This window comes from Pelobates fuscus, chromosome 6 (assembly GCF_036172605.1).
Source record: "Pelobates fuscus isolate aPelFus1 chromosome 6, aPelFus1.pri, whole genome shotgun sequence".
Lineage (NCBI taxonomy): Eukaryota > Metazoa > Chordata > Amphibia > Anura > Pelobatidae > Pelobates > Pelobates fuscus.
Window position 1 is genome coordinate 289,630,466 of NC_086322.1, and position 23,093 is coordinate 289,653,558.

At 42.3% G+C, this 23,093-nt stretch overlaps 1 protein-coding gene across 1 annotated transcript in view; it reads right to left on the reverse strand.

Moving 5' to 3' along the window:
- Positions 1 to 23,093, reverse strand: part of JPH2 (junctophilin 2) — a 109,619-nt gene that overhangs the window by 84,871 nt on the left and 1,655 nt on the right. The window contains exon 2 of the mRNA XM_063459419.1: positions 3,822 to 4,599. Within this exon, the coding sequence (XP_063315489.1) occupies positions 3,822 to 4,599 (778 nt within the window). The remainder of the gene's footprint in view (positions 1 to 3,821; positions 4,600 to 23,093) is intronic.

A 23,093-nucleotide genomic window follows, 5' to 3' on the forward strand; every position in this document is an offset into this window, starting at 1 on the left:
TCGGGCCCCGGTGCAAAAACTGATCTGTGGGCCCCCCCCACCCCCCCCACTTACTCTGCGCGGGCTGGGGCCGCAACACATGGCGGGCGGGCACCTGGTCGCAGGGCTGCGACCCGTGCGACCGCGGTATGTACGCCAGTGCATGCATAAACACACACACTTAAAGGACCACTACAGACACCCAGATCAAATCAGCTCAATGAAGTGGTCTGGGTGCCAGGTCTCTCTAGTTTTAACCCTGCAGCTGAAAACAGCAGTTTCAGAGAAACTGCTATGTTTCACTGAGGGTTAATCCATCTCTAGTGGCTGTCTCATTAACAGCCGCTAGAGGATTTTCTGCGATTCTCACTGTGAAAATCACAGTGAGAAGACGCTGAACGTCCATAGGAAAGCATTGAGTAATGCTTTCCTATATGGGCGGTTTGAATGCGCGCGTGGCTCTTGCCACGCATGTGCATTCGGAGCTGAGAGGCGGATCGGGACGGAGAGATCCCCAGCGCCAAGGGAGCCCGGCGCTGGAGAAAGGTAAGTGCTTTAGACACACACACACACACTCTCATGAACAGACGCACACATTTACTGACAGACACACACTCAGTGACAGAAGCACACAAACATACTCAGTAACAGACACACACACTAACACTAACACACTCTAAAACTAACACAATCACTCACACTAACACACTCTCTAACACACTCACTAACACACACTCACTAACACACACTCACTCACTCACACTCACTCACTAACACACTCACTCACTAACACACACACAAACTAACACTAACACACTCACTAACACACACTAACACACTCACTAACACTAACACACTCACTAACACACTCACTCACACACTCACTAACACAATCACTCACACTAACACACTCACACTAACACACTCACACTAACACACTCACACTAACACACTCACACTAACACACTACCACTAACACACTCACACTAACACACTCACACTAACACACTCACACTAACACACTCACTCACACACTCACTCACACACTCACTAACACAATCACTCACACTAACACACTCACACTAACACACTCACACTAACACACTACCACTAACACACTCACACTAACACACTCACACTAACACACTCACTAACACACTCACTCACACACTCACTAACACAATCACTCACACTAACACACTCACACTAACACACTCACACTAACACACTCACACTAACACACTCACACTAACACACTACCACTAACACACTCACACTAACACACTCACACTAACACACTCACACTAACACACTCACTCACACACTCACTCACACACTCACTAACACAATCACTCACACTAACACACTCACACTAACACACTCACACTAACACACTCACACTAACACACTACCACTAACACACTACCACTAACACACTCACACTAACACACTCACACTAACACACTCACACTAACACACTCACTCACACACTCACTCACACACTCACTAACACAATCACTCACACTAACACACTCACACTAACACACTCACACTAACACACTCACACTAACACACTACCACTAACACACTCACACTAACACACTACCACTAACACACTCACACTAACACACTCACACTAACACACTCACACTAACACACTCACTCACACACTCACTCACACACTCACTAACACAATCACTCACACTAACACACTCACACTAACACACTCACACTAACACACTCACACTAACACACTACCACTAACACACTCACACTAACACACTCACTAACACACTCACTCACACACTCACTAACACAATCACTCACACTAACACACTCACACTAACACACTCACACTAACACACTACCACTAACACACTCACACTAACACACTCACACTAACACACTCACTAACACTAACACACTCACTAACACACTCACTAACACTAACACACTCACATTAACACTAACACACTCACTAACACACTCTCTCACTAACACACACACTAACACACACACACACACACACTAACACAAACTAACACTAACACACTCACTAACACTAACACACTCACATTAACACACTCACTAACACACACACTCACTCACTCACTAACACTCACACACTCACTAACACACTCACATTAACACACTCACTAACACACACACTCACTCACTCACTAACACTCACACACTCACTAACACACTCACATTAACACACTCACTAACACTAACACACTCACTAACACACTCACTAACACTAACACACTCACTAACACACTCACTCACACTCACATTAACACACTCACTAACACACTCACTCACACTCACATTAACACACTCACTAACACAAACACACTCACTAACACACTCACATTAACACACTCACTCACTACCACTCTCACTAACACACTCACTAACACTAACACACACACACTCACTAACACTCACTAACACACTCACTAACACTAACACACTCACTAACACACACTCACTAAACACACACACACGTTTTTTCTGTTTTTTTTTTTTATTTAATCCCCCCAGCCTCCTTACCTGCGTGAGAGCTGGGGGGATTCCCTGGGGTCCAGTGGTGTTGCTGGTCACCCGGCTGGCGGGCGCGCGAGGGAGCACTGTCCCCTGGGTGCTCCCTCTTCAGCTCCCTCGCGCGCCGCGTACTGATACCGGAGCCGGAAGATGACGTCATCTTCCGGCTCCGGTTTCAGTGCGGTGCGCGAGGGATCTGAAGAGGGAGCACCCAGGGGACAGTGCTCCCTCGCGCGCCCGCCAGCCGGGTGACAGCAGGGCCAGCCTCGGGGGGCCCGGAGGTGCCCGGCTCCTGGGCCCCCCAGCAGAAGAGGCTGGCCCTGTGGGTACATACCGGGTCGCAGGGGCGGCCGGGCCCCCCTGGTGGGCCGGGCCCGGTCGCAGCCGCGACCCCTGCGACCCTGGTATGTACGCCACTGTCACATACTGCGGGAACACTAGCGAGGTTGATGGTTTTGAGGCAGTGAGGACAAATCTTAGCACCACAGAAATGTGTGAACTATGTTTTTCATGATGCTCTCCCCATCCAGAGTAGTGCTGGGCATTAAAGGGACACTATAGGCACCAGGACTACTTCATCTCATTGAAGTGATCTGAGTGCAGTGTTCCTGTTCCCTTAACCCAGCAATGTTAAACAAACTGCAATGTTTATATTGTTGTGCTAAGACTGTCTACTTTAGCCGCTTCCTGGATTTATACAGAGTTTAACTCAGTGAAACAACGTTGGACATCCTCGTGCTCTGCATCTTCAAAATCTGTGGGGAAGCCCTACTCCGCATGCGCATTGAGATCCCACATCGGAATGATGTCGCTGGAGGAGGAGACCAATCGAGCGACCGGGGACCTCGGCGCTGGAAACGGGTAAGTGTAAAAAAGTTTTTTGACCCTTCAATCGTTGGACAGCTGGGAAGGTGGGATAAATAAATAGAAAGAGAAGCACCATAGCAATGTTTTACATTGCAGCAGGGACACTGTACCCAGACCACTTTAATGAGCTGAAGTGGTCTGGGTGCCTTGTGTTCCTTTAACTTTAGCCCATAAACCTTGTAAATAAATGAATGCTAAGTACATGAAGAGCCGGCTTCTCGAAGAATTGCTGTCAAGGAAAGAGTTCTCCTAGAAAGAAGCAAATGCACTTACCTGACGACCAATAATAATAATATTCATTGGTTGTGGGGATACAAGGGGAAACCATTACATTCTTTGAAAGTCGGTGAACTTGCAAACACATTTTACTTTAAAAGACTCTTCTAACATAGGGTTAAAATTATCGTTTGTAATTTTTTTTATTTTACCTGGAAGCTGAGATCTCCGACTTTTGCCGAGCGATAGCTGCTGCCCTCTGTGCTCCTTCAATACTTCTGTCTACTTTCTGCCTAATCTTTGCACTCTTTAATGGTATCACTCGCTTCTTCATTCCCTTAATTAAAATATTGTTCCTATACTTTCCTTCTTCCTTCCGTCCGTCTGTAAACGTCGTACAGCCGTAGCCATGTCTTAAATTGTCCAGCCATTCTCCTTCATACTTTAACCCATTCGAGCGTTCGCTAATTCCAAAGCCAGATCGTTTGTCATTCTTCCATTCGCCATTGTAAGTCTCAGTGGTTGTAAGCTCGATATCTGAGTCCATCGGTGGAAATTCTTCAGGTTCCATCCCATCACCAAAACTCACGGTTGAGTTGGTGTCACTTGCTGCAGAACTCATCCCGCTTTCGCTCTTCAAGAAGCTTAGTTTGCTTCTTTGAGAGGAAAGAGAAGTATTTGAATCTGTTTTCCTAAGCTTACCCAACAAAGAACCTCTTCTGAAAAAGCCTTTTTTCTTCCCCTTGAGGGATTCAGTGTCCGAATAGAGCGAAAGGGCGAAACCACCCCTGGTGATAGTGGGAGAAACTATATTATCTGGAGATACAGAGATGGTGTCATGCTGCACCATCCCATTGCTGTGCTCGCTTCGAAGTGAGGTTAGGGAGGTGCGGAGAGGTGATCGAACCACAGTAGCATTTGCGTATGGTACACTTTGACGAACCCCATAGCCGTGCCGCATGCCATTAGTGAATTGTCCCTGGTAGGTTCCTGTAGATAAAAAAGAAAAAGCACAGATAATTGAGTTTATTTCACACTGCTACAATTGCTTGACACAATCATTCAAAAGGTAAAGCACTTATTATTCTATAAAATGATAAAAGGCAAGCTCCGCCGTAATCTTTTGTCCAATCCCAGCAGTGGGATTCACTAATGGTCTCGCTCATTGTGAAATTTCATCTATGGAGGCACAGCGGTCTTGCGGGATCCTCCATAGACCTCAGTATTATACTTTTGTGTATGAGCGAGAATACTGACATGGCTCCTGGAAAATTAAGCCGCAGGAGCTGAAGAAGACAAGAATAAGAAGATGGGGGAGGCAGATTCCGGTAATTAAAACCTACCTTCCACTGCAACCCTCGGCCACCCTAACCAGAGAAATCACCTTCAGGGTTTTTTTTTGCCAAATATGCAAAGTCCCCCAAAAGTCACAAAGACCCTATAGGTGAATTGTTGGAAATTCAACATGAATTTCACATTTTTAGTCAAAATAACTGGATTTAAAAAAAATTTAAAAAAAAGAGTTGTTTTGTCAACTTTGTTTTGTTTTGTCAAGTTTGGTTAATTTGGTATAGAAATTGAGTTCAAACTAGAATTGAAATCTAAATGGATGGCAACATGTAGGCAAAAATAGGTATCTGGAAAAATTATCCAACACACTACAGTTGTGGTTATATTATCCTAAATTCTGGTATTCGTATTTCAAATTTCTTTAATTCAGAGTTCAAGAAATAACCCTGTGTAAGAATGAGCCACCACTGGACCCCAGGGAAAGTCACCCTCCTGCACCTAGGAGGCAGGAAATAGGAGGGTGACTTAAACATTTTGTATATGTGTGTTTTTGTTTGTATGTATGTATGTGTGATTGTGTGTCTGTCTGCATGTGTGTCTCTGTATGTGTGTGTGTGTGTCTGTGTCTGTATGTATGTGTCTTTGTGTGTCTGTGTGTATGTGTCTGTCTCTATGTATGTGTATGTTGTATGTATATGTCTGTGTGTGTGTCTGTATGTATGTGTCTGTGTGTGTCTGTCAGGGGAGTGGGGGGGGGGGGGTGTCCATGGATCAGTTTTGCCCCAGGGGCCCATGGATTGTGTGTACGCCACTGATGAAAATATATATATTTCAAACAAATCCAGATTTACATATTGTTTCTCTGGCATTGTTTGTCTTAGGCATCCAATGACATCACTGCTTCTTTAGAAGATACTTTTTGATATACAGATGCCTCGTCTAATTCATGATACAGGGTGGGGACTTCGGAATGTAAAATGAGCACTGTTTATTTTCTAGACTGGAAACGATATGGTAAACCCATTAGTTGCTAGTGACCAGGGCTTCCATCAGGAACCATGGAGTGGCGCTGTATACAAAACAAATTTCATTGTTTTCGTTGTTGGATATTAATAATAATTATTGCTAGAGATTCATTCTGCTTTTTTAATTTATCATTTCTTGTTTTATGATTTTTTTTCAATTTAGAAAACTACACTCGGACATTACAACTGTTTTCTGAAAAGGCACAAACAGGGCATTTTATGCAAATCGCCTTCTTTGTCTTGTGATCTTGAGATACAATTAAGCCCGGTCAGTTATTATGCGTTTATGAGAACAGATTGCAAAAATGTGGGGAAATTACTGCTACTCCTTAACACAACTCCAGGAAAAATGTGTGTTTAAATAAGTGTAATAGATTTTTGTTTCCTACAGGGTAATCATAAGATCAGAATGCATGCCGCAACCCAGAAATGCTGCACAGAGGCAAAACCTCTGGGGCCTGCACGCTCACCTGATGGGTATTGCTGAAGAGGGGTCTGATTGCCGCAGGTTCCCTTTAACAGCACAACCACTCCCCTGTAATTTCGGCGATGTTGGGAGGAAGTGAAAACAGATCACTTCTTCCCACATACAGAGGAAGCCGTGTGGGAATGATAGGAGCAAAGAGTGAGCCAGCTCCACCCCGCACTCCAAATCAGCCTCAGGCAGCAGCAGCCGACCCCCAAGAAAGCCATGGCATATTGCTACAAATATAAAAAGTATGACGTGTGTGTGTCAGTTTGTGTGTGTATCTATGTGTCAGTGTGTATAATTGTATGTATATATGTGTCAGTGTGTTTATCTGTGTGTCAGTGTGTGGATGTGTTAGTGAGTTTATCTGTGTGTCAAGGTGTGTGCATGTGTCAGTGTGTATATCTGTGTGTCAGTGAGTGTATCTGTGTCAAGGTGTGTGTATGTGTCAATGTGTGTATCTGTGGGTCAAGGTGTGTGTGTGTGTGTATCTGAGTTTGTGTGTATGTGTCAGTGTGTGTATTTATGTGTCAAGGTCTTTGCATGTGGCAGTGTGTGTATCTTTGTTTATATGTCAGTGTGTATCTAAATGTGTGTATATGTTTCAGTGTGTGTGTGAGTGTGTGTATATCTGAATGTTTGTGTCTGTGTGTGTTAATGTATATGTATATCTGTGTATGTATGTGGCAGTGTTTATGTGTATCCACATACATTCCAGCAAGCAAACGCCAACACAACATGCAAACACACCCCTGCAATAAAACATAACATACAAACACACTCCTGCATTCAAACTCCAAAATTATATACAAGCTCACCCCTTCATTCAAACACCAATAATGCACACAAATGTACACCTGCATTTAAAATACAACACAACCTACAAACACACTCCTGCATTCAAACGTGAACACTACCCACACGTGCACCACTGCATTCCAATGGCAACAGTACATACAAATACACCCCTACATGCACACACTCTATACAAAAACATGCTTACATGCAAACACATAAACAAACACTGCTCACAAAGGCAACCCTGCAAGGATGGGCAAATGGTTCCCCCAGCTGGCATACTATCGTGGGAGTTTGACAGATGGGAATCTGCATTTTGGCCACCCTTGACATTTCTTGTGCCAGGGTCCTCTCTACATTAGTTCTGCCACCTGGTCCTGCACAAGATCCTCAACGTGCCCTGCTCTTCAACCCTTTAAAGACGTCCTGGTCCCACAAAACGTACAATCTAATCATTAGAATTTAAAAGCAGTCTGTTGCATTAACTTACTGCTGACTTTGGTCTGTGATACAAAGTGTTAAACATGTCTTAGATCATACAGTGCATATATTTGGACATATCTTAAATTTTGCAGACTCCTAATCTTTGTTTGTACACTTTCTTTTACAGGCAATGTCGGAGTGTCCGGTTTATCTTAATGACTTCAGTTATGGTTTGCTCGATGAAGTAAGGTAAACACTCAAGCATTCACTAAAGCATTGACTGTGGAGAATTCAAAATAAATTTCAAATTTCATGCCAAAATGTCTGAACTGAAACATAACTCAGAGAATTCACTTTTGATTTCACATTTCAATGGTGGGCAGTCACCTCCGCATGCACTCCAGTGTTATCAGTTGTCCTTTCTGGGCATCCAGTCTGGGCTGTCCACATGTTGGCTTAAGGCAACAGAGCCTGTCTATCGGGTGATCTAGGACAGGAATAGGCAACCTTTGGCCTTTTGGACTACACCTCCCATGATGCTTTGCCATCTTTATGGCTGTAAAGGCATTGTGGGAGATGTAGTCCACAACATATGGCGTGCCGAAGGTTGCCTATCCCTGATCTAGGAGATGGATTACAGATTATGTTACACATCTGCCCCAACTAAAAGTAATGAGGTTTGTGATTAGGCATGTGTAGTGCAAACCTCCCAGCAGTCAATCGAGAGGGGAAAATTGGGACGGGGTGGGTGGAACTTTGAAGTGCAAAGCTATGGGCGAACCTGCCCCGAAAAGGGGTCAGGTCCACCGGCAATGGCTTTCAGGACCATGCATTAAAGGATCACTATAGGGTAAGGAACACAAACATGTATTCTTGACCCTACAGTGTTAAAACCACCATCTAGCCCCGCTGGGCCCCTCATGCCTCCATAAACATAGCCAAATCTTACTGTATTCAAGCCTGAAGCTGTAACTCTGCATGCTGTTTGCTTCAGAAAAACAAGCAGTCTGCTGACATCATTAGAAGTGGTGAATCAATGAATCTCTATGAGGAAAGTTCAGTGTCTGCATGCAGAGGGAGGAGATACTGAATGTTTGGATGCATTTTAGGCAGCCATGACACAGGAAGGATCTCTAACAGCTATCTGAGGAGTGGCCAGTGAAGTTATCACTAGGCTGTAATGTAAACACTGCATTTTCTCTGAATAGACAGTGTTTACAGCAAAAAGCCTGACGGTAATGATTCTACTCACCAGAACAAATTCAATAAGCTGTAGTTGTTCTGGTGACTATAATGTCCCTTTAAATGCTCCCTTCTCGGCCATCTGCTCAGCACAAGTGCGAGCACTGTGTCTATGACAGTTCCCTGGTGTCCTGGAACAGCCAGACAGGACCCTAAAATCGAGACTGTTCTGTCGAAAGCAGGACTGTTGAGAAGCCAATAGCGTGGATTAGAGCCTAGAAAAATTGGCACTTTATTGTCTTCAATTTTAGCCATTCTCATTATTCTCTAAAAGCAACCGTCAATACATTTGGACAACTCTCCTCTGGAACATGATATATCAACATATAAGTAAAATAATAAAAACGCATCTCTAAAATAAGAATAAAACAAACAAAAAATGCTTTTTTCCCCAAATACAGTACATTTTCCCACCACTGCTTCTTTTACTCACATAATTAAACTCTTCCAGACATCTGGATATCTTTATATAGTATGTAACGTTTTACAAAGTGCAGAGGAATGAAACTGTCACAATTCTAGGAACCAAAACACGCTAACATACACACAGAAAAGGTGCAGTACCGGACCTTAGAGTGGCCGGGCTAAGCACACAAAGAATAGTCAGGAGACAAGCCGAGTAAGGGGAACCAGAAGACAGAATAACGAGAGACAAGCCGAGGTCAACGGGTAGGAGAAAGTCACAAAGTCAGATTCACAAGCCAGAGAGTACGTAACCAGAAAACACAAGTTCAGTAGCTATACTAGCAAGCAAAGACCACAACAGGGCACAGAGAGACAGGAAAGGTAAGTATTTAAACCCATTGCTTAACTCTGATTGGATATTTATACCTCCCACTGTGATTGAGGCACTGTGCCTTTAACGCCGGGTCAGGTGGCTGACCCTGGCGTTTACAAAACTGGGCGGTCTCACAGCGTGCAGCGTCACGAAGAGGAAGACGCGGGCGGCTTCCGAGGCTGGGAGGATGCCGCTCGCCGAGCGCACGAGGAGAAGGGGACCGCGGACGGCTGGAGGGTGAGTGCCGCGAGCGGACTGCAGCCTCCCCTCGCAGCCGCCCGCGGGATCCTGACAGAAACATCCTAAAATACATATTGTTAAGGGCAGCGACGGGCGGAATAATCAGATTTGTAGAAATACCATTGGTTACTTTGACCAACAGATAACGTGGAATGAGTTATTTATACCCGACGCATTTTATGTCAACATTTAACAATCTAATTTTTTACAGTGAATTCACAGAAAGTTAGCCAAACATTCATATTATTGTGTACGATGCATGTTCAACCCTGCATTGCTGCTACAGATGTAGCAAACAGGAGGGCCGGCGCTACCTGTTAGGCAGACTAGACAGACGCCTAGGGCACCCCTTGGGAAGGGACGCCGCCAGGAGCGCCGGCCCCCCTCATGCTGCAGCCGCCCGAGCGCTCTGTAGAGAGCCTCAGGCGGCTGCAGCTTTGCCCGGGCTGGTGCGTCCATGAGGGCGCACCGCCCGGGCGCAGCGTGAGGAGAGGGGCTGGCAGGAGGTTAGGAGGTCAGGAGGTCACTCCCTCACTGTAGCGTGGCCGAGCCCTGTATGGTCCGCGGGTACAGGGAGCATCTGTCTCCTGTACCCGGCCGGACTAACAGGAAGTGTGCACTGAGTGTGGACTTCCTTTTAGTCCGGCCGGGGACTGGAAACAAAAGCTCCCTGTACCCGCGGACCATACAGGGCTTGGCCACGCTACAACACAGGTAGGGGAGGGGGGGGGGAGAAATTGACAGGGGGAAGAAATTGACAGGGGGGGAGAAATAAATTGACAGGGAGGGGGAATAAATTGACTGGGGGGGAGAAATAAATTGACAGGGGGAGAAATAAATTGACAGGGGGGAATAAATTGACAGTGGGGGAGAAATAAATTGACAGGGGGGGAGAAATATATTGACGGGGGGAGAAAGAAATTGACAGGGAGGGTGGGGGAAAGAAATTGACAGGGAGGGTGGGGGAAAGAAATTGACGGGGGAGGGGGGAGAAAGAAATTGACAGGGAGGGTGGGGGAAAGAAATTGACAGGGAGGGTGGGGGAAAGAAATTGACAGGGAGGGTGGGGGAAAGAAATTGACAGGGAGGGGGGAGAGAAAGAAATTGACAGGGGGTGAGAGTGACAGGGGATGGAGGTGGAATGAGAGTGGGGAGGGAGAGGGGAGAAGAGAGTGACAAGGGAGGCGGGAGAAGAAAGGGTCAGGGGGGGGAGAAGAAAGGGACAAGGTAGGGAGAGGGGGGAAAGATTGACATCCATCACACACACACACACAATCGCACACAATGCACCCCTTACACACAAAGACAATGCACCCCTTGCACACAGAAAAACACACAATGCATTACACACACAGACACACACACACACACACAAGCAATGCATCCCTTACACTCACAGAAACACACAATGCATTCCTTACACACACTCAATGCGCCCCTTACAGACACACACACTGCATCCCATACATACACAGAAACACACCTTGCAGCCCTTACACATACAAACACAGATTCACACAATGCATTCCTTACACACATATCAGGACATCCCCTACACACTCCACCCCCTCTGAACAAACTCATTGGTGGAACATGAAGGTGGACCCTGGGACACAGCACATTTTTGTGTAAAGGGCCCCCAAAAAATTGAGCTGCTTCCAGTTCTACCAGAACATTGATTTTTGTGACCACAGTTACAAACAGCCTCCAGAGAGCCTGTTCTAAACCAGACCAGTGGAGCCAGACTGCAGCCAGAGCCCATCATCATCCTCATCTGGTTGTAAGTAGGCAATCTAGCATATTATTCGTGGCACTTATCTCTAATTTACCTCACATTAAAGAAACACTATAGTCCCCAGAACCACTGCAGCTTAATGTAGTGGTTCTGGTGTCTATAGCCTGTCCCTGCAGGCCTTTTAATGTAAACACGGCGGCACTGCAGCTCTGGCGTTAGTTAACATGGCAGATCATATGGGTGGGGCATTGTGATGTCACATGGGGGGGCGGCAAACTTTACTTTTGCCTAAGGCGGCAAAAATCCTTACACCGGCCCTGCAAACAGGACACATTGATCTCCAGATCTTCAAAGACCGAGACCTACTTGCACTGTAACCTCTACAAGAAGCATTGATCGTTTTTGTTCTTGATTTATCTCTTAAGTTTCACATGTGCCGTCTCTAAATAGTTAAAGTGTAAAATGACGCCAACATGCCCAGCTCGCTAGACAGATTGTATTTCTATATCTCTGACTGTACCAAGAGCAGAGAATATGATGTGTTACTTAAAAACCCGGCTTGTAATGCTAAATTGGAACATTTCTTGAGAAGATATGGCTGAATAATAATATGAAATAATATGAAATTTCTGCTGACTGATTTTCTAGCTTAACCCTATAAAACTATAAAAATAAAAGGTGGGGGTTACCTTCACTACACGGGTACACCGGTCTCCATGCAGCCGCCCCACCTCCCCTGGCTGAGAACACCAACCCTGATGATTACAGCCAATCCTATACTTTCCTATAGGGATGCATTGGGAGGCTAGTAGGCATGCGTGGCAAAACATCTCACTGTGCCAGTCAGCATCTCCTAATAGCAATGCATTGACTCAATGTATCTCTATGGGATACCAACAAAGTGTCCCTGTTTAGTAGTGAGAGTCACTATTTTGGAGCCAAATCCCTCTGTCCCTCTTTTCTACCCTGATCTCCCTCTTTTCTAGAAGCTCCATATTGTTGGTGTGTCTGAGTGTATAACAGAGCTCCACAGCAATAATACTCCCAGTAATGTGTCTGAGTGTATAACAGAGCTCCACAGCAATAATACTCCCAGTAATGTGTCTGAGTGTGTAACAGAGCTCCACAGTAATAATACTCCCAGTAATGTGTCTAAGTGTGTAACAGAGCTTCACAGCAATAATACTCCCAGTAATGTGTCTGAGTGTATAACAGAGCTCCACAGCAATAATACTCCCAGTAATGTGTCTGAGTGTATAACAGAGCTCCACAGCAATAATACTCCCAGTAATGTGTCTGAGTGTATAACAGAGCTCCACAGCAATAATACTCCCAGTAATGTGTCTGAGTGTATAACAAAGCTCCACAGCAATAATACTCCCAGTAATGTGACTGAGTGTATAACAGGGCTCCACAGCAATAATACTCCCAGTAATGTGTCTGAGTGTATAACAGAACTCCACAGCAATAATACTCCCAGTAATGTGTCTGAGTGTATAACAGAGCTCCAGAGCAATAATACTCCCAGTAATGTGTCTGAGTGTGTAACAGAGCTCCACAGCATTAATACTCCCAGTAATGTGTCTCAGTGTATAACAGAGCTCCACAGCAATAATACTCCCAGTAATGTGTCTGAGTGTATAACAGAGCTCCACAGCAATAATACTCCCAGTAATGTGACTGAGTGTATAACAGAGCTCCACAGCAATAATACTCCCAGTAATGTGTCTGAGTGTATAACAGAACTCCACAGCAATAATACCCCCAACAATGTGTCTGAGTGTATAACAGAGCTCCACAGCAATAATACTCCCAGTACTGTGTCTGAGTGTATAACAGAGCCCCACAGCAATAATACTCACAGTAATGTGTCTGAGTGTATAACAAAGCTCCACAGCAATAATACTCCCAGTAATGTGTCTGAGTGTATAACAGAGCTCCACAGCAATAATACTCCCAGTAATGTGTCTGAGTGTATAACCGAGCTCCACAGCAATAATACTCCCAGTAATGTGTATGAGTGTATAACAGAGCTCCACAGCAATAATGCTCCCAATAAGGTGTCTGAGTGTATAACAGAGCTCCACAGCAATAATACTCCCAGTACTGTGTCTGAGTGTATAACAGAGCCCCACAGCAATAATACTCACAGTAATGTGTCTGAGTGTATAACAAAGCTCCACAGCAATAATACTCCCAGTAATGTGTCTGAGTGTATAACCGAGCTCCACAGCAATAATACTCCCAGTAATGTGTCTGAGTGTATAACAGAGCTCCACAGCAATAATACTCCCAGTAATGTGACTGAGTGTATAACAGGGCTCCACAGCAATAATACTCCCAGTAATGTGTCTGAGTGTATGACAGAACTCCACAGCAATAATACCCCCAACAATGTGTCTGAGTGTATAACAGAGCTCCACAGCAATAATACTCCCAATACTGTGTCTGAGTGTATAACAGAGCCCCACAGCAATAATACTCACAGTAATGTGTCTGAGTGTATAACAGAGCTCCACAGCAATAATACTCCCAGTAATGTGTCTGAGTGTATAACAGAGCTCCACAGCAATAATACTCCCAGTAATGTGTCTGAGTGTATAACCGAGCTCTACAGCAATAATACTCCCAGTAATGTGTCTGAGTGTATTACAGAGCTCCACAGTAATAATACCCCCAGTAATGAGCTCCACAGCAATAATACTCCCAGTAATGTGTCTTTAAACTACAATAAATGTGTTTAGAAATCAGTCTGTGTACATAAGATACATTGTTCTTATTATGAATCACATTTTAGTTCCATAAGTTATTAGTAAAATCGCCTAACATTTTTCAGAATACCGCCACGTATGACCACACCCCCCACTCACACCCATAAAATTACGTTGTTTGCAGTATTGGGTGGTATGTTGTATTATCCTTATTATATTACAGTTGACAAATGGGTGCTAAAAAACTGAAGAAAGGAACAACAAAACAATAGCAATTACATTTTTAGGGGACTGATAAAAAAAAAACTAAAGAATTGCTGACATAGGGTTACTATATTGCTGTTTTATTGTTAATATAGCGCCTTTATAAAATTTGTACAATATGGCTGTAACAAATATATAATATATATATATATATATGCGATTATCTTATTTCCATCCAATTCCAATGAATAATTCTAGAGATTTAAAAAATAAAATTTGTGTAGATTCTAGATTTGTTGCTCAGGGATGTCTCTTCCTAATTGTTGAGACAGATCATTTATTTCAGGGTTTGTTCACCCTGTACAAACACTAAGCAACCAATGGCGAAGTGATGCCGTGACGTTGCAGTACTTCTCCCCAATGAGTGCAGACACGTAGAACCGCGGGTCACAAATAGAAAGAGGAATTCTCAAGCCAAGTTCTAAAATTAAATCAATGAGTAGGAACATTCCATTGGTTTCCATGGTTACTACTTCAATTTTAGAATTTTACTCCGCGGGAACTGCTCTTTATACACATAATCCTCAGCTGTTATTGGTCCACAGGAACCGTGGTTCTCAGTCAGCCTTTTGGTGACCGGTGTCTCGGATAATCAAAGGATTTTCAATGACAGCTGCAGAGCGCAATGTTGGCTGTCACTGGCCTAGCATTGCTGGCTACATCCAAATTATTATAAATGTCCAGGAATTTAAGTGAAGACATTGAGATCAGTCTTAACAAGTTTAGTGATAATTACAGATGTTTAAACGATTATAAATTCATGTTTAGCTGGGTCTACTGGGAATATGACTTAACAAATAGTAGAGTATTTGAACATTATTATCTATTTTATTCAATCAAGCCTACTTCATGTTACAAAATAAAATAAAAAAGTATTTTTAATTTCCTGTTAATTTTGTTCACTTGCGGTATGAAATATTGCAAGGTAAAGAATACAGTATTGTATGTGTAATAACTTATATTATCCAACATTTTTGCATATGAAAAATATATAGAAGTTTTTTTAGAATTCACAGTTTTAAAAATTTGTAAACAATGATCTGTTCACAAAATTGCTGTTTAGTTTATGTAAGTTTATTTACCATGATACTGCAGAGTTTAGATGATGCAGTGTGTGCAGTGGCTAGGGAGGGGAGTCACTAGATTCGCCGGTGGTCCAGTGGCACAGCAGGTTGTATACTGAGGAGGGGGCCAAGGAGCCTCCATGTCCCACCACTGGCAGCCAGGCAGCAGGTTCTCTCCTTGTCTTGTGAGCCTGGCATGTGTTGCATGCAGTGCGGCACGTTGCCATGGCAACTCTCAGCAACGATCTGACAGCTGCAGCTCGAGAGAGGACACTCCTGGAGGTGGAACTTGGAGTATCCTCACAAGAGGAGAAAGCAGGGGTCTACAACTGCGTATTATATATCAGTACTTGCTATATAAATATGCACATTAAGGGAAGAGGGTCTAGGTCAACCGGGCCCCTTGAGCAGCCAGGGCACCATACAGCTGTACCAGCTGTACCCCCCTTATGCGGCCCTGAATATAGGTATCAAAACAACTCTAACTTCAGGAAGCAGTTTTGGTGTAGAGATCATTTTTTAAGCCCTAGCCACCTCTGGCTGTGATACGGCTTGAATGAAAAAAAATGGTTTCATTTTTCAAGCAGATGTTAACTTGCTTTGGAAGTGATTTTTTTATCTCTTGCTCTGTAAATTGAACTTTAATCCCACACAGGAGCCTCCTGCAGAGTCTATCAAACTATTAACAGTGCAGGATATAAGACATTCTAAATTAAACAGAATGTGCAATAAAGGAAGTTCAAACATTAGATCTCATTTTACAGGAAGTCTTTAGGAAAGCTGTGTAAATCACATACAGGGAGGTTTGACTAGGACTGCATAAATAAAGTGATTTAACTTCTAAATGGCAGAGAATTGAGCAGTGAGACTGCAGGGCCATGATCTATACACCAAAACTGCTTCATAAAGCTAAAGTTTTTGTTGGTGCCAATAGTGTTCCTTTAACTTATCTTTGCCTTATGAAAGATTTAATAAATGTTTTTTGGTTTTATTGTGTTAGCTTTTTTTAAGGGTTAATGCATAAAAATAATGAATTTTAATATTAGAGTTCCCTATTATTAAAAAAAACTGGAATACATTTTTGAACGGAATAAGTTCAGTCAAGCTATTTTTCATTTTACACTTTTTTTCATGAAGAATGGAAATAACAAACATTTCACATAATAGAGACGTGTAATGTTTTGATAGAGATTCTCTGATAATTAATGGTTCACTCGGATGGCCATGTGTTTATTGATGTTCTCCTCCTCAGCCTAATTAAACACTTATCAAATTCAGAAAATCATATGAAAGCAAATGTTCACTTTTTAGTAATCCAGATAAAGATGGATTGATCCTTTTGCGTGAATTGTGTCTAAATTCACCATATCTCTTTTTATTTAAAGGGACACCATAGTCACCAGAACAACTACAGCTTATTGAATTTGTTCTGGTGAGTAGAATCATTACCTTCAGGCTTTTTGCCGTAAACACAGTTTTTTCAGAGAAAATGCAGTGTTTACATTAGAGCCTAGTGATAACTTCACTGGCCACTCCTCAGATGGCTGTTAGAGATCCTTCCTGGGTCACGGCTGCCTAAAATGCATCCAAACATTCAGTGTCTCCTCCCTCTGTATGCAGACACTGAACTTTCCTCATAGAGATTCATAGATTTAATTAATCTCTATGAGGAGCTGCTGATTGGCCAGGGCTGTGTTTGAATCATGCTGGCTCTGCCCCTGATCTGCCTCTTTGTCAGTCTCAGCCAATCCTATGGTGAAGCATTGTGATTGGATTAGGCTACAACTTCTGATGATGTCAACAGACTGTTTGTTTTTCTGAGTCTAACAGCATGCAGAGTTACAGCTTTAGGCTTGAATACAGTAAGATTTTGCTATATTTATGGAGGCATGAGGGGCTAGATGGTGTTTTTTTTTTTTCAGTGCATGAAAAAATAACAAGCGAGCATGTGGTACCCCTATGGCATTCCTCTTGCTTTTCAGTAACGTTTGAAACAGTAGGGTATAAGTTAGATCTTGCACACACACACACATATATATATATATGTACTATAAGTCCAGCATAGGTGAGACAGACTCATGGAGCAATTTGGTAAGGTTTAGGTGGGCTTATACAATTAAAGATCATTGTGAGGGTTAAACAAGCTTAGGCATATAACAGGTTAAAATATATCTTGTTGAGCAGTGTTAGAGTGCATGGGTCTCTGAGTGAGTAATAGAGTGGTCTTGAGTAGCTTGTCAGGGTGTTTTAATCGTGTAGTAATGCCTGCAGTGTGACCTTTTGCATCGTAGGACCCTAAGCTCTCTGTATGTCAGTGTCTCATTAACAGCCTGGTTTGCCAACATTATATTCTACTCTATGCTTATATGTAGCCTTTACCTTGTCCGTAGTCCATCTGTTGGCAACCTGGTTTGGATATGATATTCCTCCCACTTAAACTGCACTGGTTATTACCTGCGTGATTTGATGTCATTTCAAAGAGATTAAAATGTTATCTATATATCGAGCCAAATTGCTAACAACTGTATAGACGGTCATTTCACTATTGATTTCATGACTTTCTCAGTCAATGACGCTATGATGCAGGCGGAATGCCTAATGCAGGCCAAATTGCACTCATCTTGGGGCACACACTAATTTTGGGTCACTTTGGGTAAGCACACTGTTTGGATGCATAGAAATTTAATGAAAAATCGGCCACAGGGTTGATTATATCTCCAGTAAAAAATGTAGTGTATTGTGTCTTATTTTTTTATGCAAAGTATAGATAATAGATTCCATCCATACTTGTTTTAAAAATTATGTTTATAGAAGTATAGAAGAAGATGAGATCCTGGAGGTAAAGAAAAATTGTAATTCAATCAAAACGACACTGAAATTTTTTTAAAAACAATGTCCATACAGCCAGAAAATAAATGGAAGAGGTGTTCCATAACCAATTGAGAACCCTTGGAGCTGATGTAAAGATGTCTAAATGTTTTGTAATTACTGAAATCACAATCTAGCTGACTGGTTGGCCCACACAGAACAATCCGTTATTAAATACCAGAATACAGGAGATTCCAGAACACAGGATGCGTAAGATGTCTTGGATGTGGTACTTGTGGACACATTATCCCAAGCACACATCCTTATTCAGTGCTGGACCTTGTTCTTACAGCATAACATGCACTTCAGACTGTGATGTATTAGAACACCTGTCCATTGGGATTTGCTTACATAGACTGACCTCACATTGATGGGACGGATCAGAGGCCACCAGTCTAATACGTGACATGGCCATACTGATGTACCCGTAGAAAAACACATTTTTGAATATAAATCAACTTCCAGCATGAAATTTGTTGCCATTGATCATGTACCTGAATCTAACCGGGGTTGACAGCAGAACCCGATTGTTGTTATAAAGAGACTTTTGCATAAGAGACCTGGAGTGGATACATTATCACTCAGAGATTTAAACGAAAAAGTATCTCTATTATATTATTTGAAACAAATACAGAATCTTTTTTTGTCATTGAAACTATTTGACTACTTTCTACTCTTTGATAGATGAGTTATGGTTTTTACATAATCCCACCAAAAATGGAGGCATCACCATAAAACAATCAACTTTTTGTTTGTAACAGTTTTCATTTTACTTTAGAAAAATTAAAGGGTTACTCCAACCAAGCGCACGTGCTTTCATAAAACGCTGGCTTTGGTTAGAGCAAACCTTTCTCGGATTGTCCGCACCCCAAAAGCTTAAAAAAATAAGTAAATGCGAAAAGTCACCACCGTTCCAATGTCGAATCCAAACCCAATCCTTAGCTGATGTCACCCCAACTTCGCTGGAGGACAGGGAAAGCATGATGTGCGCACTGGCGCCAGATGCCAATTTTGCACAGAATTGACATTAGACAGCCTGGATGTTTGTTCTGGTAAGGCTAATGACACTGCCGGAGGTTTAGCTACAACTTTGTCAGCTAAGGGGTTAATCTCTGTGCAGCATTTCAAAGCAAAACGCTGGACATACAGACTCCCTCACTATAACCACTTAAAATCAATGAAGTAGTTATGGTGTTAAGAGTAACATAATTAGCCACTAAAACGTGAACAAGTCAGGAAATCTATGTGACTTTAGAATTATAGACCAATGTAGCCAAACTAAAAATATCACTGATCGGAGAATATTTTTTTACTTTATCTAATGTTCCTAAGTTTCGACACTTTGAATTAAAGGCCAGCAACTCACATTTAATGAACAACAATCCGGTATTGATGATGTTAAAATATTGCATGTAAGAATATGAAAAGTTGAATTCAGTGCAAGGCACATTTTCCAGTAATGAAAGAATTTAAGAGCTAATCCAGGCACCAACACTTTACTTTATTTGCAATGTATGTATTGTGTCGGTTATGTTACAGCTAGTTAATCTTCTTAAATTTTTATAAAAAAATAAAGCACTGTTCATGGATAAGATCAAAGGTGCTTTAGAAAATTGAGTGACCTATCATAATTGGCAAGTCACTTCCTGGTTTGGTGAGAGCTCACTGCAGAGCCCGCACAGCCTGAAGTTATGCAGCAAATGCACTAACATCAGTAGAGTTACTCAATAAATTCCAAATCCCAGCAAATGAAATCTGAATGGCAAACTTGAGGCTATATTAGTTTATTTGGGAAAAATTATCCGTCTATAGTGACAGCTTGACTCATTTAAGCCTCAGTCTTGCAGTTTAGATTGTATTTGATAAAACGTTGAGTTTAGTGAACAACCCTCGCAGTGCATCTTTAATTAATTTATTTTTTTACTTTTGTTAAATTTTAATCTATTGTTTTTGCCTATTTTAATTTAATGTATGTTCTACTTAATGCATAAAAAAACCTATTGGGTCATTTGCACAATGTAATGTCCCTAATACTATTTTATTTTGTATCCCAGCGTAAAACGCTACGGAATTTGTTGGCGCTATATAAATATAATAATAATATCAGTCAATTTACACAGGCTGCAAAAACATGAAAAAATGAATATTTGAGCGATTTTTACATACAGACTGTATAATGTGGTGAGTAGGCAGCAAAATGACATCATTTTGGCTTAAAATATTTGTGAATGTGGCTGCCCATTCACCAAATCTCACCATTACAGGATAAACCCATACCATCCAATATTTCAAATGGACACTTTAACTTTATGGGTGTGAGAGGGGGTGTGGCCGGACGGGGCTGTTCTGAGAAATTTTAGGTTATTTACTAATAACAATTTATAAAACCAAAAAGCAATTTAGAAGAAGAACAATGTATCCTGTTTCCACAGACTGATTTATAAACACTTTTTTGTAGTTTAAAAACACATTACTGGGAGTATTATTGCTGTGGAGCTCTGTTACACACTCAGACACATTATTGGGAGTATTATTGCTGTTGAGCTCTGTTACACACTCAGACACATTATTGGGAGTATTATTGCTGTGGAGCTCTGTTACACACTCAGACACATTACTGGGAGTATTATTGCTGTGGAGCTTTGCTATACACTCAGACACATTACTGGGAGTATTATTGCTGTGGAGCTCTGTCATACACTCAGACACATTACTGGGAGTATTATTGCTGTGGATCGCTGTTATACACCCAGACACATTACTGGGAGTATTATTGCTGTGGAGCTCTGTTATACACTCAGACACATTACTGGGAGTATTATTATTGTGGAGCTCTGTTATACACTCAGACACATTACTGTGAGTATTATTGCTATGGGGCTGTGTTATGCACTCAGACACATTATTGGGAGTATTATTGCTGTGGAGCTCTGTTATACACTCAGACACATTACTGGGAGTATTATTGTCGTGGAGCTGTGTTATACACTCAGACACATTACTGGTAGTTTTATTGCTGTGGAGCTCTGTTATACACTCAGACACATTACTGGGAGTATTATTGCTGTGGAGCTCTATTATACACACAGACACATTACTGGGAGTATTAATGCTGTGGAGCTCTGTTATACACTCAGACACATTACTGGGAGTATTATTGCTGTGGAGCTCTGTTATACATTTAGACACATTACTGGGAGTATTATTGCTGTGGAGCTCTGTTATACACACAGACACATTACTGGGAGTATTATCGCTGTGGAGCTCTGTTATACACTCAGACACATTACTGGGAGTATTAATGCTGTGGAGCTCTGTTATACACTCAGACACATTACTGGGAGTATTATTGCTGTGGAGCTTTGTTATACACTCAGACACATTACTGGGAGTATTATTACTGAGGAGCTCTGTTATACACTCAGACACATTACTGGGAGTATTATTGCTGTGGAGCTCTGTTACACACTCAGACACATTATTGGGAGTATTATTGCTGTGGAGCTCTGTTACACACTCAGACACATTATTGGGAGTATTATTGCTGTGGAGCTCTGTTACACACTCAGACACATTACTGGGAGTATTATTGCTGTGGAGCTCTGCTATACACTCAGACACATTACTGGGAGTATTATTGCTGTGGAGCTCTGTCATACACTCAGACACATTACTGGGAGTATTATTGCTGTGGATCGCTGTTATACACCCAGACACATTACTGGGAGTATTATTGCTGTGGAGCTCTGTTATACACTCAAACACATTACTGGGAGTATTATTATTGTGGAGCTCTGTTATACACTCAGACACATTACTGTGAGTATTATTGCTGTGGGGCTGTGTTATGCACTCAGACACATTATTGGGAGTATTATTGCTGTGGAGCTCTGTTATACACTCAGACACATTACTGGGAGTATTATTGTCGTGGAGCTGTGTTATACACTCAGACACATTACTGGTAGTTTTATTGCTGTGGAGCTCTGTTATACACTCAGACACATTACTGGGAGTATTATTGCTGTGGAGCTCTATTATACACTCAGACACATTACTGGGAGTATTAATGCTGTGGAGCTCTGTTATACACTCAGACACATTACTGGGAGTATTATTGCTGTGGAGCTCTGTTATACATTTAGACACATTACTGGGAGTATTATTGCTGTGGAGCTCTGTTATACACACAGACACATTACTGGGAGTATTATCGCTGTGGAGCTCTGTTATACACTCAGACACATTACTGGGAGTATTAATGCTGTGGAGCTCTGTTATACACTCAGACACATTACTGGGAGTATTATTGCTGTGGAGCTTTGTTATACACTCAGACACATCACTGGGAGTATTATTGCTGTGGAGCTCTGTTATACACTCAGACACATTACTGGGAGTATTATTGCTGTGGAGCTCTGTTATACACTCAGACACATTACTGGGAGTATTATTACTGTGGAGCTCTGTTATACACTCAGACACATTACTGGGAGTATTATTGCGGTGGGGCTCTGTTATACACTCAGACACATTACTGGCAGTATTATTGCTGTGGAGCTCTGTTATACACTCAG